This window comes from Mus caroli, chromosome 16 (genome assembly GCF_900094665.2).
Source record: "Mus caroli chromosome 16, CAROLI_EIJ_v1.1, whole genome shotgun sequence".
In the NCBI taxonomy this organism is placed as follows: domain Eukaryota; kingdom Metazoa; phylum Chordata; class Mammalia; order Rodentia; family Muridae; genus Mus; species Mus caroli.
In genome coordinates this window covers 35554204-35568692 of record NC_034585.1, presented here as the reverse complement: position 1 = coordinate 35568692, position 14489 = coordinate 35554204, and the positions used below count along the sequence as shown (strand labels likewise).

Here is a 14489-nt window from a genome sequence, read left to right as displayed (position 1 = left end):
TGGCTAAGATCAAAAATTCAGGTGACAGCAGATGCTGGCGAGGATGTGGAGAAAGAGGAACACTCCTCCATTGTTGGTGGGATTGCAAGCTGCTACAAACCACTCTGGAAATCAGTCTGGCGGTTCCTCAGAAAATTGGACATAGTACTACCAGAGGACTTACTCTTGGTAAGTTGGTTCTACTCTTAAACAAGGTCTAAAGAACAGTATAGTGCAGTCTCGAAAGCTAAGGACTCCAGGAGTAAACCTCTCGCTTTCCATTTTAGCCTGAAGCATAGCAGCTGTGTGACTTAACAACAGCCATCTGCTGAGCCTAGAGTCTAGTACAAGCTAGGCATTCACTCAGCCAGTGAGTTCCAGCCTCAGCCCCGTTGTACTTTTAAGTCTCAAGAGTTCTCACTAAGCAGAGTAGTGTATTCTTGAGAGCAGTTTTTAGTGGAGTTATTTAAGTGTGATATTATTAAGTATATATTTGCAGTCTTTGACATACAACTTCCCAAATCCTGGAAACCCACAAGTGATATTATCTATGTACGTGTATGACGGCTGGCGGCCTCTTAGGGATGAGGCCTGGTCACCCAGAAGTTCTTAGAGCACAGATCAGGCACTGTCAGTCCCAACTCACAGCCTCTAGGCAGGGAGGTGAGCTTTGAAGTGAGCTGCTCACCCAGTGCCAGAGATTGAATCACCTTTCATGTGAAGTTTCCATGACAAACCAAGGGCTAGCGCTGGACGCTGCTGGTTCCCAGAGGCAAGCACTAGGGAGGGCGGAATCTCTGCACTTTGCCTGTGCTTCCCCCGCTTCATGTTTTCACGGGAATGCCTTTTACAGCAAACCAGTAAGTAGGCTTCCCTGCACCCTGTGATGTGCTCATCAAACAGATTCCTTACCCAAGGAGTCACTCGAGCTCAGTTTGCAGCTAGGTGGTCAGTTATGGGAATGAGCCTTTCCCCGGGGGCGACGATGAGCAGAACTAGTGACACTGTCCACTCAGGAGGAACTGCCTCCTGGCTGGCTGGGGAAGTTCCCACAGTTTGGGTGGCTACGAAAGTCTTGTGTTGGTAAGTGTGGTAAGGGAGAAGGTGTGTGTGTGTGTGATTTTTTTTTTTCCCAACCAAAGTTTTAACACAGTGCCTATGTCATAATAAATATAGCTGTAAGGAAAGGCCTCTGCACTGGTATATTGGCACAGTGAATTATGTGTTAGAACCATACTCATAAATTAATATCTTTCATAATTACCCTACTTATAAATTGACAAATTAGCAAATATTCATTCTGTTAATTGTTTTATTTATAATAACATAGGCAAAAATCTTTAAAAATTATAAAACTAACAGTTGATTTTAAAAATTATTTTAGCATAAGAAAACACCTGAAAAAAGTATAAATCTTAAAAAACAACTAACGCTTATCAAATGTAATCAATAATTTAACATAACTTACTTTTCTAAGTTTCCCTATGATTGGTCCTTTTTGTCGCTGTTTTTGAAGTCTCTTGGTGAGCCCGATCATCACTGATTAAATGCTGCAGCTTCTTCCCCCGCCCTCCTGGTTTTTCTTTAGTGTGGCTTTCAATGTCTTGTTAGCTTTTTGTCAGTCCACCACTTTGTTTTCTTTAGTGACTTGGTTCTGAGAGCACCCACATAAAAATGGACCTGTTTCCTGGGCAGTACAACAGACTCTGGCCCCGTTGAGAAGTTTGGCTGCCATTCGATTTCCTCCTGTAAATTCAGACTAGAATATCTGATTGTCTTGACTTAAGCTCACTGCTGGCCTTGTAGGTTGTGGAGTACCATCTCAGAGAAAAGGGAACCGTCAGTATAGGAGCAGCAGTTGGCTGCTTCTTGTTTTCCATTTCTTTGGGACACATTGAGTGGAGGAGTGGGTTTCAGACAGGGTTTTACTATCCAGGCCATGCTATCTGGAATTCAGTTCTTCTGCCTCAGCATACTGAGTGAAGGGATTACAGGCAAATGTGTCTAACATACATTTTATTTTTCAATTCCATTGTAGCAGATCTATACCAAAGAGCAAAAGCCACTTCCAGGAATCTGAGGAAGTTCTGTGTAGGGCTAGTATCACTTAGGTTGTGTATGTGAGGACAGATGATTACTCAGTAAACAATCTCATTTGAAATGAGAACTATATCAAGTACGGTGTAAAAGGGCAAAGTTGCCTAAAGACATTCATTGCAAGTCCAATATGAACTAGTAAGTACGAACTGTGCCTCCAACTTGACTTTCGCTTTGAAGTATGAAAGGCATGCATTCATCTTAGACAACAAACGCAGTTAATTCTGGTTGACTCCAGTTTCTTTTAAGGACATGAAGGATAAAAAGGAAAATACCTGGAAAATGCTGGCTGAAAATTACCAACATTTTATTACCCTCAAATGGGTATACATAGCAACATGTTTCCTACAAATTACACTACAGTCATTGTCCCTTAAAAAAACAAACAAAATAGAGGCTAGTCAAATATTGCCAGTAAGCAGTATCCTGAACCCCATACTAACTGAACCTTGTGCTTATTAAAAGCATTTTAAATTAGCTTGTCTATGAGCTCAGAGCTTGGGGTCTAACAGATACAGGTTAAGAGTGGTAGAGCCAGGAAATCTGGATTCTGACTCCCCTTCATAATTCAGGTTCCCTCCTGGAACCTCAGTGTCTTCATTAATTCAGCTAGTGTTCTGCTAAGTGCCATAGCTCACACCTGGAAGTCTGGCACTCAGGAAACTGGTGCAGGAGGATTGCTGCAAGCTTGAAGCCTGCCTCCGCCACAGAGTGATTCTTTGTCACTGTGAGGATAGGGTAGAACCCTATCCTAAGGTATCGAGTGTGTGTGTGTGTGGTCCCTAATGTCCTTTCCAAAGAATTGAGTCTCTAAACTATGTCCTCAGAATCAGCAGAACTTCTGTGGTAGGCAGTTCATTCCTCTGAGTTTCCTTCTGCAAACCACTGGAGAGGCTTCACCTAGAGAACACGTGTCTGCAGAGCAGGGCAGTACTAGGTTTCTGAAGTCCTTTACAGAAGAGGTCAGTTGCAAATGTAGATGAGACCTGAGGAAACAAATGGAAGAAGTGAATGTTGCAACTCTAATTTTTGCAAGAGAGAAAAATACTGTGCTTAAAATTTCGAGGCCAATTATATTTAACTTGAGGTAACAATAGATATTAATCTTGATAACTAAAGAATATTTTTTTTTTTTTTTTGGTTTTTCGAGGCAGGGTTTCTCTGTGTAGCCTTGGCTGTCCTGGAACTCACTTTGTAGACCAGGCTGGCCTCGAACTCAGAAATCCGCCTGCCTCTGCCTCCCGAGTGCTGGGATTAAAGGCGTGCGCCACCACGCCCGGCTCTAAAGAATATTAAAATGGGCAATTTTTATAATATGAAATGCAGTAGCTATTCACCAAGCAAATGTTTATTAAGTACTAGGTACACCAAGCAACCACATGTCATTTAGTCTAGAAGATTATTGTCTACTGTGTGTGGTAAAGATCTCCGACATAGTTGCTTTTCTCTACAAGCTTGTAGTCTGGAAAAGGCTACAGGAAAATAAACCCAAGTAGTATGTAACGTACTAAAGTCGGTAGATGGAGTTACATGATCTCAGCAAGATGGCACAAAAGGCATGCGGAGAAAGTTGGACTTGTGACTTGGTTCTCAAGTACAGCAGATTGGCCAGAATACAGCTGGGTGTAAGTTGGGGAAACTTCATCACAGCACTGAAAGGGAGGAACATTGTGGGAAGGCATTCCGAGGAGTAATATGTTTAAATGGCAATAGGAAAGGGATGTGGCTCCGGCAAATATACCGATAGGCAGAGCAATGGTGGCCATCTAATTTGATTATTGGTTCGTTTTTCGCCTGTATGATGACTATAGTCTAGATGTAACGGTCTCCCAAAGGCTCTTATGTTAAAGGCTTGGTTACCAGTGGACGGTCAGGCTTGTGAGAAGCCACAGGAGTCTGAGGAGTTTGTCATAGTCCTACTGTGGTGGCATTGCTGGAGATGGTGACAAGTAGGAAATGGGTCAGATTAGAGGGAGCAGGTCACTGGGGACCTTGCCTGGAGAGATGTCTCCTGCTCCCTGAAGAGAGCTGCTCTGTCTCACTGCACTCTCACCATGGTGTTCTGCCTCACTACAGACCCACAACAGTGGAAACAAAGAACTCACTAGTACAAAGAGCTCAGTCACACCTTTCAACCTCTGAGAAGCATAAAAGGAGATGGAAAGAGCTTACACACAGATTTTTTTTTATAAGATGAAATAGTGATCCTGCAAAAACAATAGAACATTGTTTATCAATTTCTATAATTTTTGTTTTGTTTTTAGCACAAGGTCTCACTATTATAACCCTGCCTGCCCTGGAATTCACTATGTAGATCAGGCTAGCCTTGAACTTCCAGAGATCCTCCTGCCTCTGCCTCCTGAGTGCTGGCATCACAGGTCTCGAGCTGTTGACCACCATATTCAGTTCAGCCTCAGATTTCAAAGTTCCATTGTTCTCTTTCGTAGAAGACGGTGGAGTCTTAGGGAAGTCAAAGCTGACATACACTAACCACAGTTGTCACAGAAGTTAATACAGCATTCACCCCATTAACGGACAGCATTTAGGACTGCAGCAGTAACTGATCTACTTTATGTGTCGTCATAGGACTAAAGCCAAATCTTAATGTTTTTCATTCTTTGGCATCTAGTTATTCCATATGAAGTGCCTGGAAGCCATGTCCTGAGGAATGATGGAGAGCAATGGATACTTTAACTCCAGAGAGTCAAAAGCTTTGAAGCTTCTCCTGCAGGCCCTGGGTTCTCTTCTGAGGTTTTGAATGGGAAACAAACATGACAGGATAGTTTTAAATGAAACTTGGCCCAGTGATTTATCAGTAGCCTGAGTCTTTAAGAGAGAACCCACAGAGAATGTGTTTATGCAGGTGACCCGAGGCTGTGTTCTTCAGTAGTGAGAGATGCAGGAAAAGTGGGCGTTCAGGAGAGGACCTTGGCCAAATGTCAGCCGCTTCAGGAACTCAGATGAGTGTCTTACAGCAGAAGATACTGAACTAGCAGACAAAGAGGGTGTCTCAGTTTTGGGTTTTATTGCTGAGAAGAGACACCATAACACAAAGCAACTTTTTAAAACAAAAACAAAATAACTTTATTGATTCTTTGTGAGTTTCACATCATGTACCCCAGTCCCACTCATCTCTCTATCTCCTCGTATCTGCCCTCTGTCCTTGCAATCTCACCCTCAGAATAATACACATACACACACACACACACACATACACACACACACACACACACACACACGAACACACACACATTAAAAGCATAGAAAACATCTTGTCATGGTAGCTGTAGTGTGCCAGTCGCTGTGTGTCTCACAGCATACCCTTCAGTCCATACATCTTCACTTGTGAATGTTCACTGCGATGAGTGGTCTGGTTCAAGGCCTCTGACTTCTGTGACTCCATCAATATTGGATCCTCAGCAGGACTCCTCCCAGTTCCCCTGTTGTCGGCCTATGACATGGAGGTCCTGCAGCTTTGGATCAGCAGGACTGCCTCTTTCACATCACAGATGATGTAGATTTACGAGTGGGCCAACTCAAGGTCCTGGTCTGGGCCAGGGTGGGAGCTGACCTGGTCAGCCCATTGACTCACTTATCTGCACCACCAGCTCCAGCTAAGCCACCCAGTGCTACCATTGGCAGGAGGCAGGGTCAGCTCTCCCACTCTCATGGCCTGAGTGCCAGCTCACTTGCACCCACACCTACTGTGCAGGGTCCACTCTCCCAAGTGACCAAGCTGGCAAGGGGCTGAACTAGCTCGTCTCTCCCACACTCAGGGCTGGCTCACCTGTGCCTTTACCATCAGAGCCAGCTTCACTGTGTTGCCCAGGCAAAGTGTAGGGCCTGCTCTCCCAAATTAGGAACAGGGTTAACTTTCCTTCTCTCGTGACATTTCAACTACTGAAGGTGGAGAGGGGCAAGGGGGCAGAGGGCATCCATCACCCCTGGGCCTAGGCCACCTCTCTGTAAGGGCACACAAATGGTAAGGCCAGCTCTCTGGAGCTCACACCCTCGGGCCTGGCTCCCTTGTGCCCCCACCACCAGGTGAGAGGACTGAGACAGACTGACTCCATGACAGGCTTCAAACTGGCAGGCCAGAAGACTAAGCCTAGATCTATTTTCTGGAACTGTGAAAATCCAGGCAAGTCAGTTACGGGGGTGGAGGTGGGGAACCCCAGGCCATGGGCAGCCAATCAGAAACTGCCCCTCTATCAGAAGCTTCCCTGCCACCTGGCCTGAGGCAAAGGCAATGTGTCAGTAACAGTTTCCAGGCTTTCCCAGCAACAGTTTCTAGCTCCCACCCCTGCACCCCAGTTCTGGAATGTCCCTAGAACCCTACCCAATCCCAAAAAACCCCACACTGTTAGAGATTGAGTCAACTAATTAAAATAAAGGTCACTTATCTCTCCCTAATATGCTTTAAATTGGGCCTGCGAGCCCAGCTGAGCGTCTCCATCTTGACAAGTGGTAGACATGGTGAACTACAGGAAAAAACCCACTCGTTACTTTTGCATACTATTTGAGTCTGGGGTATCATTCTTCAGCGAATCATAGACCCTTACATTTGGGCTCTCAACCAGGATTCGCTAGAGACCCCCAACTCAAATAGTGGAGTGTCTTTCCAGTCGACCCAGCTGTCCAGGCACCCAGTTGTCTTTCGTCTTGTCCATCCCTGCGTTTGTGTTTTGGGTTTAATCTGGAGGCTGAGTGGGACAAAGCAGATTCACATTTTGTCGCCCGGCGAGGGGCAACTGACGATGCTCCTAACCCCCTACCAGGATCAGGAGAACTTGCTGGTTTTTATCTGATGTCTGAACCAGCTGTGGGTCTGTGAGCCTCCCTTGCACAGGGGGGAGAGGGGGGGGACTGTCTGAGACAGCCTTTCGGTTTGTTTTTTGTTTTCCCCGTGGAATGTCCTTCTGTGTCTGTCTGTGTGTATTCTGTTTGTGCCTTTTGTCCTCTCGTACACATTTTCCCTTGATTCCTAGGATGAGACAGGCGGAAAGCACCCCACTGGGCTTGGTCCTGAGCTATTTGAAGGACTTTCTCCTTGTTGCAGAAGACTCAGGTCTGGTTGTTCATCTCTGCAAACGCACCACTTTTGCAGGAATGAATGGCCTGCCTGTAAAGTCCGATGGCCTGAGGAGGAGGTGCTTATCTTCCATCATTTACAGGGTTCAAGGCTGTAGCTTATGAGGCCAGGGGCCACATGACAATACCTGGTCGAGAAGCCCCATGTTTGGATGAGACCTGTTTTGTCACCAGCCTCGTCACTCCATTGCCCTTCTTTCTCTAAGGGAGGATCAGCCTTGGCGCTCTGTCTCTCTGTTCTACTCCTTATGTTCCTGCTCCTGCTGTCACTGCCCCTGCCCAGCCAGCACAGGCAGAGGGAGGAGCAGCCCATGACTCTTCTGACTCCACTCGGAGTCTACCTCATACTCAGGCCTGTACGGTCCAGAGGGTCAACTCTACTACAGCCTTACCCCTCCAGGCTATGGGATCCCCAGAGGCTCAGGAAAGACCATTCATGACATATGTGCCATTTACCAGTAATGATCTTTACAGTTGGAAATTATAGAGACCCCCCATTTTCAGAAAGACCATCAGCTCTCACAGGTCTTCTAGATTCAATCATGCCGACTCACCTCCCCACCTGGGATGACTGTCAGCAACGGCTCCAGTTCCTCTTCATGACAGAGGAGAGAGAGGATCGGGAGAGTCGCCCGGAAACTGGTTCCGAGGGCAAATGGGCTACTGCCCACGCAAGCCCAGGCTGATATGGATGCAGCCTTTCCTTTGATTTGGCCCAACTGGAATTTTAACACTGCTAAAGGTAGGGAGAGCTCTGGGTCTACTGCTAGATTCTGATGGTGGTTTCCAGGCGGCCCACAAGTTTATCTAAGGTAAGCGAGATGGTGCAGGGAAAGAATGAGAGCCCCAGGGAATATCTAGAAAGACCATTTGAAGCCTACAGAGCCTACATGCCTTTTGACCCAGAAGCCAGAGAGCACCAGTCAGCTGTAAACATGGCTTTTGTTAACCAAGCTGCCCCTGACATCCCGTCAGAAGCTTCAGTGCCTGGACAATTTTGCAGGTAAGCAACTGACTGTGTTAGTAGCCATAGCTGAGAAGGTTTTGAAAAACCAGGAGACCCCTGAGGGTCTACAGACCGGACAGTTGGCAAAAGTGCTACTCCCTGCTATGACCCACAGTTGCCCTAGTGTGTGTGGGGGGGGGGTGAGAGAGAGAGAGAGAGACCTGAAAGACCTAGCTTACAAAAGGGGGAAAGGTAAGGGAGCCCCCATTGAAGAAAAAACCCATCCTTCATTAGAGAGGAAAAATTCCATTGAAAGAATGCCCTAAGAAAAATAAAGAGAGGGCCCAAAGGAGTTAAAAGAACTAGATGGCTGAGGGTGTTGGGGCTTAACCCGCCTCCATGAGCCCTGGGTGACCCTAAAGGTGGAGGGGAAGCCCATAGACTTCCTGGATAACTCTAGAGGTGGAGGGGAAGCCCATAGACTTCCTGGTAGACACAGGGGCACACATTCTGTTTTGAAACAACTGCTGGGGCCATTGTCAAATAGAAAAACATGAATGCAAGGGACAACCAGCACTAAAGCCTACCCATAGCCTACAGAAGAAAGGTGGACTTGGGATTGGGACAGGTAACCCACTCATTTATGATCAGCCCTCTGCTAGGAAGAGACCTCACCAAAATGGGAGCCCAAATCCATTTTGGCCTGAGGGATGGAAGTTCTGGATAAGAGTGTCCCCATCCATGCTCTGACCTTGGCCCCAGAAGAGGAAGACAAACTGTTCCCTCAACCAGCCCCATTGCCAAGCCTGCTACTCCAAAGGTTTCTGGAAGAAGTCTCCAAGGTCTGGGCAGAAAAAAATCCAATAGGACTCACCTGTCATTGGTCCCCGGTTCTAGTAAAATTAAAGGCTGGGGCTACCCCTGCCCAAATCAGGCAATCTCCAATGCCCAGAGAAGCCAGAACAGAGATCACCCTTCACATTAACCGGCTCTGGGAAGCAGGGATTCTGCTTCCTTGCCAATCACCATGGAACACTCCCCTCCTTCCCATCAAGAATCCCCATTCCATGACTACTGGCCTGTGCAGGATTTAAGGGAGATAAATAGGAGGATGGAAGACATCCATCCCACAGTTCCAAACCCAGACACCCTACTAGCAGCTCCCCTGCTCCCCGCCCCCCCCCCGCCCCCGCCAGCACACAACATACTCTATTCTTGACCTGAAGGATGCCTTCTTCAGTCTTTCAAATTTCAAACAAATGATTTTTAGTAAAATTGCAATTATGACTTTCATTATAAGGTAATGGCATTGTACATATGTACCGAAAGCTGGCATGGCACTTGGTAGAAAGCCATAGTTCTCATGGCAATCTATCTATTTTGTTTTTGCTTATTCTTTTTCTTATTTCACATGTTCCTGGTAGCCTAGGCCAAGATCTTAAGTGAGAATAATGGATAAGAAACCATCCCTAGAGATGGGGTCACTAACATGACCTTATCCCCAGGGAAACCAACGCTTTACTTTTTAAATCATTTACAAAACTATGATGATAGATAACTTTCCCAACAATAAAATTTCATATGACTACACATGTGTCATCAGAGGTGGGTTTTGGTATATGGTAAAGAAAGCCTTAATTAGAAAGAATTAAAATAGTTTAAATTTATGCATTGGAGATTTATAAAAAAAAAAATCAGCCATTAGATGTTGGATAATAATTGACCATATGGGGCTGGAAAGCTCGCCTAGAGGTTAAGACCATAAAGATTTATTAACCTGATCTTGGAAGTATGCTACTAGCCTTGGATGATTGCCCCCACTGAATATATTCTTTTAGAATTGTTATATTTTGATGATTTACATTAACAATGATGCTACCTGTTTTGTTTGTGCTTGTCTCACTGGATACAGTTTCTAAGAGATATTTTTGTGCTTTACTGTGCCAAATGATTTTTGTTGGTATTTGTGATTGTTTCACTATTAGATATAGCTTCCAAGAAATGTAATGTTTGTTTTTTTAATGTATAAAATCCCCTGCTTGAGAGCTGCAAAATACATTTAGATTGAAACTGCCTCTGTGTTTGTTTCTGTTTGTCATCGCTGAATCCTTACCCGCCTATCCTCTAGGACCCTCATTCCAGGGACGCCCATACCCAACTGGGGTGGTCTGTGACAACACGGGGACTTTACATCTCTGGCTATGATCCAGGACTCCTATTTACTGTCCAACTGCTCCAACATAGCCTTGTGAGACCCATGGTCCTCTTAGGCCCCAACAAGGCCCCAATTAGTGAGGATGAACCAGGCACACCCCTGACCTCTGCCTCTGCCCACCATCACTCCCTCATCAGGACCCACCACCCTTTCACTCCAGTGAGGTCTCACTTCATCTAACCAACCACTTCCTAAAACACTTCCACATCCTGAATTACCCACTTCATCACCTGTGTCAGGACCCCTGCAATTATTAGAAGCCTCTTTCTAGGCTCTTAACACCTCCTGCCTGGACTTAACACAGGACTGTTGGTTATGCTTAAACGCTCAGCACCCCTTCTCCCCCCAACTACGAAGTAATAGCTATCCCTGGATAGCTATTCACACACTACAGATGGTATTCAATATAGAAGGCAACAACCAGACAGAGATACACTGACCCTACAGTCAATAACAGGACAGGGACTCTATGTCCCCATGTTCTCTAGTGGCAATATGAACCATGGACACGGACGTCAACAATGACCTCTGCTGCAGCATAGCCATAGAGCCAGACGTGGCCCTCACTGGCAGTCTAGGCAAGGACTGTAGCTGTTGGTATTATGAATGCTAATTATGTTCCCCCAAAACCTGCTTACACAGCGTATCTGCACATAGCTTCTGTGAACCTGCCCCCCAAACTGGTTCTGATTGATAAATAAAGATGCCAACAGTCAACAGTTGGGGAGATCAGACAGAGGTGGGATTTTTAGGATTCCCAGGGTTGAGACTGGGAAGAGAGGAAGAAGGAAGAGATCGGCCATCCTGGGAGACTATGGAGGAGAGGAGAGATGCTATGGCTGAGAAGAGGGCAGGACAGAGAGGCATGGCCACCATGTGAAGGAGCCGGGAGAACACAGCCCAGAGGGCTGCCCAACCGGGTCTAGAGCAGCCAAGATAGAACATAGAACTTAGTAAGTAGTAACTCGGGATTAACCACATGGAGGTTAGGCAGTGGCCCAGCTATTGTGCTGCTTAAGGCAGATTAAAATATAAAGACTGTGTGTGTGTCTTTCTTTCAGGAACCTAAACCACTGAGGCGGGTAGTGCACGCACCACTGGGATTTATTTGCAAGAGTGAGACGGGGTATATGGGAGGATTTTTTAGGAAAGAATAAGAAGGGGGGGGGAGGATGCTGCTATTATAATCTAAAACCAATCAAATTTAACTAAAAACAAAAAATGAAACTAAGATACATTTTTCTTATTCCAAAAGAGGAGAACCAGAACACAATTACAATCAGATCAACGCAGAACCAAAGATCAACAGTTAAAACACTCGGCGCTCGATGTCCTGGACTCTCTCATGATCTTCTGAGCTCCAAAGGGCTCAAGAAGCGTCTGTTTGTCTGTCTCTGCTCTCGGCAGCACATGAAGCATACCGGACAGGCTTAAGCCAGTTCACTCTACTCCTGCCACTGTCCTTGGTCATCTCATGGTATCTCCGTTATCTGAGGTCATCGCTGCCACGGAGCCTTCACCTTCACAAGTGGCCTCTCACAGGGCCAAGCATCAGCTGCTCTCTGTGACAGGCTTCTAAAACCAGTCCCTCATATGGGAGACTCTTTATGACCCACCACCCCATGGACCACAGCATTTGTGTGCTGAGCCCAGAGAAATGCTTCTCTGTAGATTTCACCTCAGTTATACTGGTCTCTTAATCACAGCTAATTTTTCAGCTCTAGCTAACCAGCATCAGTATAGCAAAGTGGTGATGCTGGGCTTTTGTTAATCACAGCTGACTCTTAAGCCCCAGCAGACCAGAGACCACATACTCTTAACACAAATATCACACACACACACACACATACACACACACACACACATGCGCGCGCGCGCCAGCCATGTAAAATGTATGAGAGACTCACACACTTCCTTTGAAACTTCACAAGCCAGGCCTTTGCCATTTGAGTTTATCTCACAGGTCTTATTTTCCAAGCTCCACAGAACATTCCATTAAGGAGTGAACATTAAGCTTCAAGTGGCTTTTCCAGAGTTTTAAATACAGGCACAGACTTTCCCCACACAACGTGGTCAGGTTTGTCAGTATGACACCCCACTCCTACTACCAATTCCTGTCCTAGTTAGGTTTCTGTTACTGTGATAAAGACAATTTGGGGGAGGAAAAGGTTTCCTTCACTTTATAGGGTAGAGTCCCCATTGCTGAGGTAAATCAGAGGAGAGGCTCTGGTAAGAAACGAAACAGGAACAGAGAATGTTACTCACTAACTTGCTCCCCATCATTTGCTCAATACTCTCTTTTTATTTAATTTTTATATTATTATTGTTTTTACATCCCAACCATAGTTTCCCCCACCCCACCCCCACCCCATTCCCCTCCCTCCTCTCCTCCCAGGCCCTCTCCCCCACTTTTCCTCTGCCCCCACCCCATCCACTTTCCCACCACTTCTCTTCAGAAAAGGGCAGGTCTCCCACAGACACCAACCAAACATGGCATATCAAGTTGCAGTAAGACTAGGCACCTCTCCTCTTAGTGACAGCTCTTTTTCTTATACCACCCAGGGTCACCTGCCCCTGCCCAGGGCTAGCACCACCCACAGTGGGCTCGGCCTTTCTACATCAGTCATCAAGCAATCAAAGGCCCAGCAAACTTGCCCGTAGGCAACCTGATGGAAAGAAATCCTCATTCAAGGCTTTCTCTTCCCAGTTAACTCTATCTTGTGTCAAGTTGTCCAAAAGATCAGCTAGCACGGTGCTGAAAGAAAGAGTGTACCTCATGGACCACATAATACCAGGTCTCCCACATGGACAGAGAAGAGCTAAAGGAAGGCAGGTGGCTACCTTCAGACAGTCTGTTCAGCTAATGCTTCTTCAGGCCCGAAGTTAAGGCTGGCGTTTGTTTCTCTGCTCACCTCATTTCTTCTTCTGAAACAGCTTCCTTGAAGATAAACATAAATTATAAAAACAAATGAAGAGTCCATAAATCATCACCATCAACACACACACACACACACACACACACACACACACACACACCTGTTTTCCAGGGACATTTGGTAATTCCTGAAAGACATTTTGTTGTTACTGTTGTTTGTTGAAAGACGCCGAGGAAGCAGAGGAACACCCCTTATATACTAGAACACTACTGGAACCGAGTGTTATTCGGCCCAGCCATGTCAACACTAGTAGTGGTGAGGATGCCAGACACTGAACTGGAGAGCAAGACTAGTAATTCATACCAGAACCACTATGAGCCCACTAAGCTTTGTATCCCACCCTTAAGATGAGCTTCTCATAGCATAGTGTCATGGGGTCCTCTTGGATCCAACTTAACTCAAAACAGCAAGTCAGCGCAGAAAAGAAAAGCCCATTGTAACCAAGTCACCACCAATTGATCAGGGATGCAGAACAGACTCGGGAGCTGAACTGCAACCCCGAGACAGAATGCTATAGAGCTTTTAAGCATAAAAATCACAAGCCATCACCATCCATGCCAAGTGCATTTTCCAGCAACCATGGTTCAGGGATAGGGGTCCTCCCTGGGAACATTCCTTTGTGGTACACGTATTTTGTTCTTAATAGTCGGTTTGCTCAACTGTGGGAAGGTGGCTTGCCCAGCAGTCACTTTTAACTTGCCAACCAAGATGTCACTCATCCAGGGAGGTCTTGGGAACTTTGTTTGACTCTCTATTCTAAATGGAAGTTTTATTCAAAATGACTTCGGTTTGGTTCCTTCTTACAATACTAACTGGTGACTTTTATCTGAACTTTAACCTTTTTTTTAATTTTATTTTTTTTTGGATGCTGAAGGTTATGAAGTTATAAAAAAGGTTAAAGCGGATGTTGGTCTTCTAATTTTCATTTGCTCAGTGTATGTGACTCCTAGCCTAGTTGATAGCTTCAGGGTGATTATGGTCAGATGTCTGAAATAGAAATCTCTGTTTTGGTCAGTTGCAGAGACTGAGGGGAGGCTGTGTTTAAGTCCCCAAATTTTGTTTTTTTTTTTTTTCTTTTTAAAGACTTTTATTTATTTCTTTTATGTATACGAGTACACCATTGCTCTCTTTTTTTTGATTTTTAATATTTTTATTACATATTTTCCTCAATTACATTTCCAATGCTATCCCCAAAGTCCCCCATAGCGCCCCCCACTTCCCTACC

The 14489-nt window shown here is 45.6% G+C and overlaps 1 protein-coding gene across 2 annotated transcripts in view; it reads right to left on the bottom strand.

The window, feature by feature from the left end:
* Positions 1-2327: 2327 nt before the first annotated feature.
* Positions 2328-14489, bottom strand: part of Cd80 (CD80 molecule) — a 38814-nt gene continuing 26652 nt past the window's right edge. The window contains exons 5-6 of one of the 2 annotated variants that reach the window (XM_029470234.1): positions 13170-13266; positions 2328-3062 (exon numbers count right to left, since the gene is read on the bottom strand). In XM_029470234.1, coding sequence (XP_029326094.1) covers positions 13172-13266 — 95 coding nt within the window. In that variant the 3' untranslated portion in view covers positions 2328-3062; positions 13170-13171. Of the gene's footprint in view, positions 3063-12610; positions 13267-14489 lie in introns of those variants that run through there. The other variant, XM_021184969.1, reaches the window with a different exon arrangement.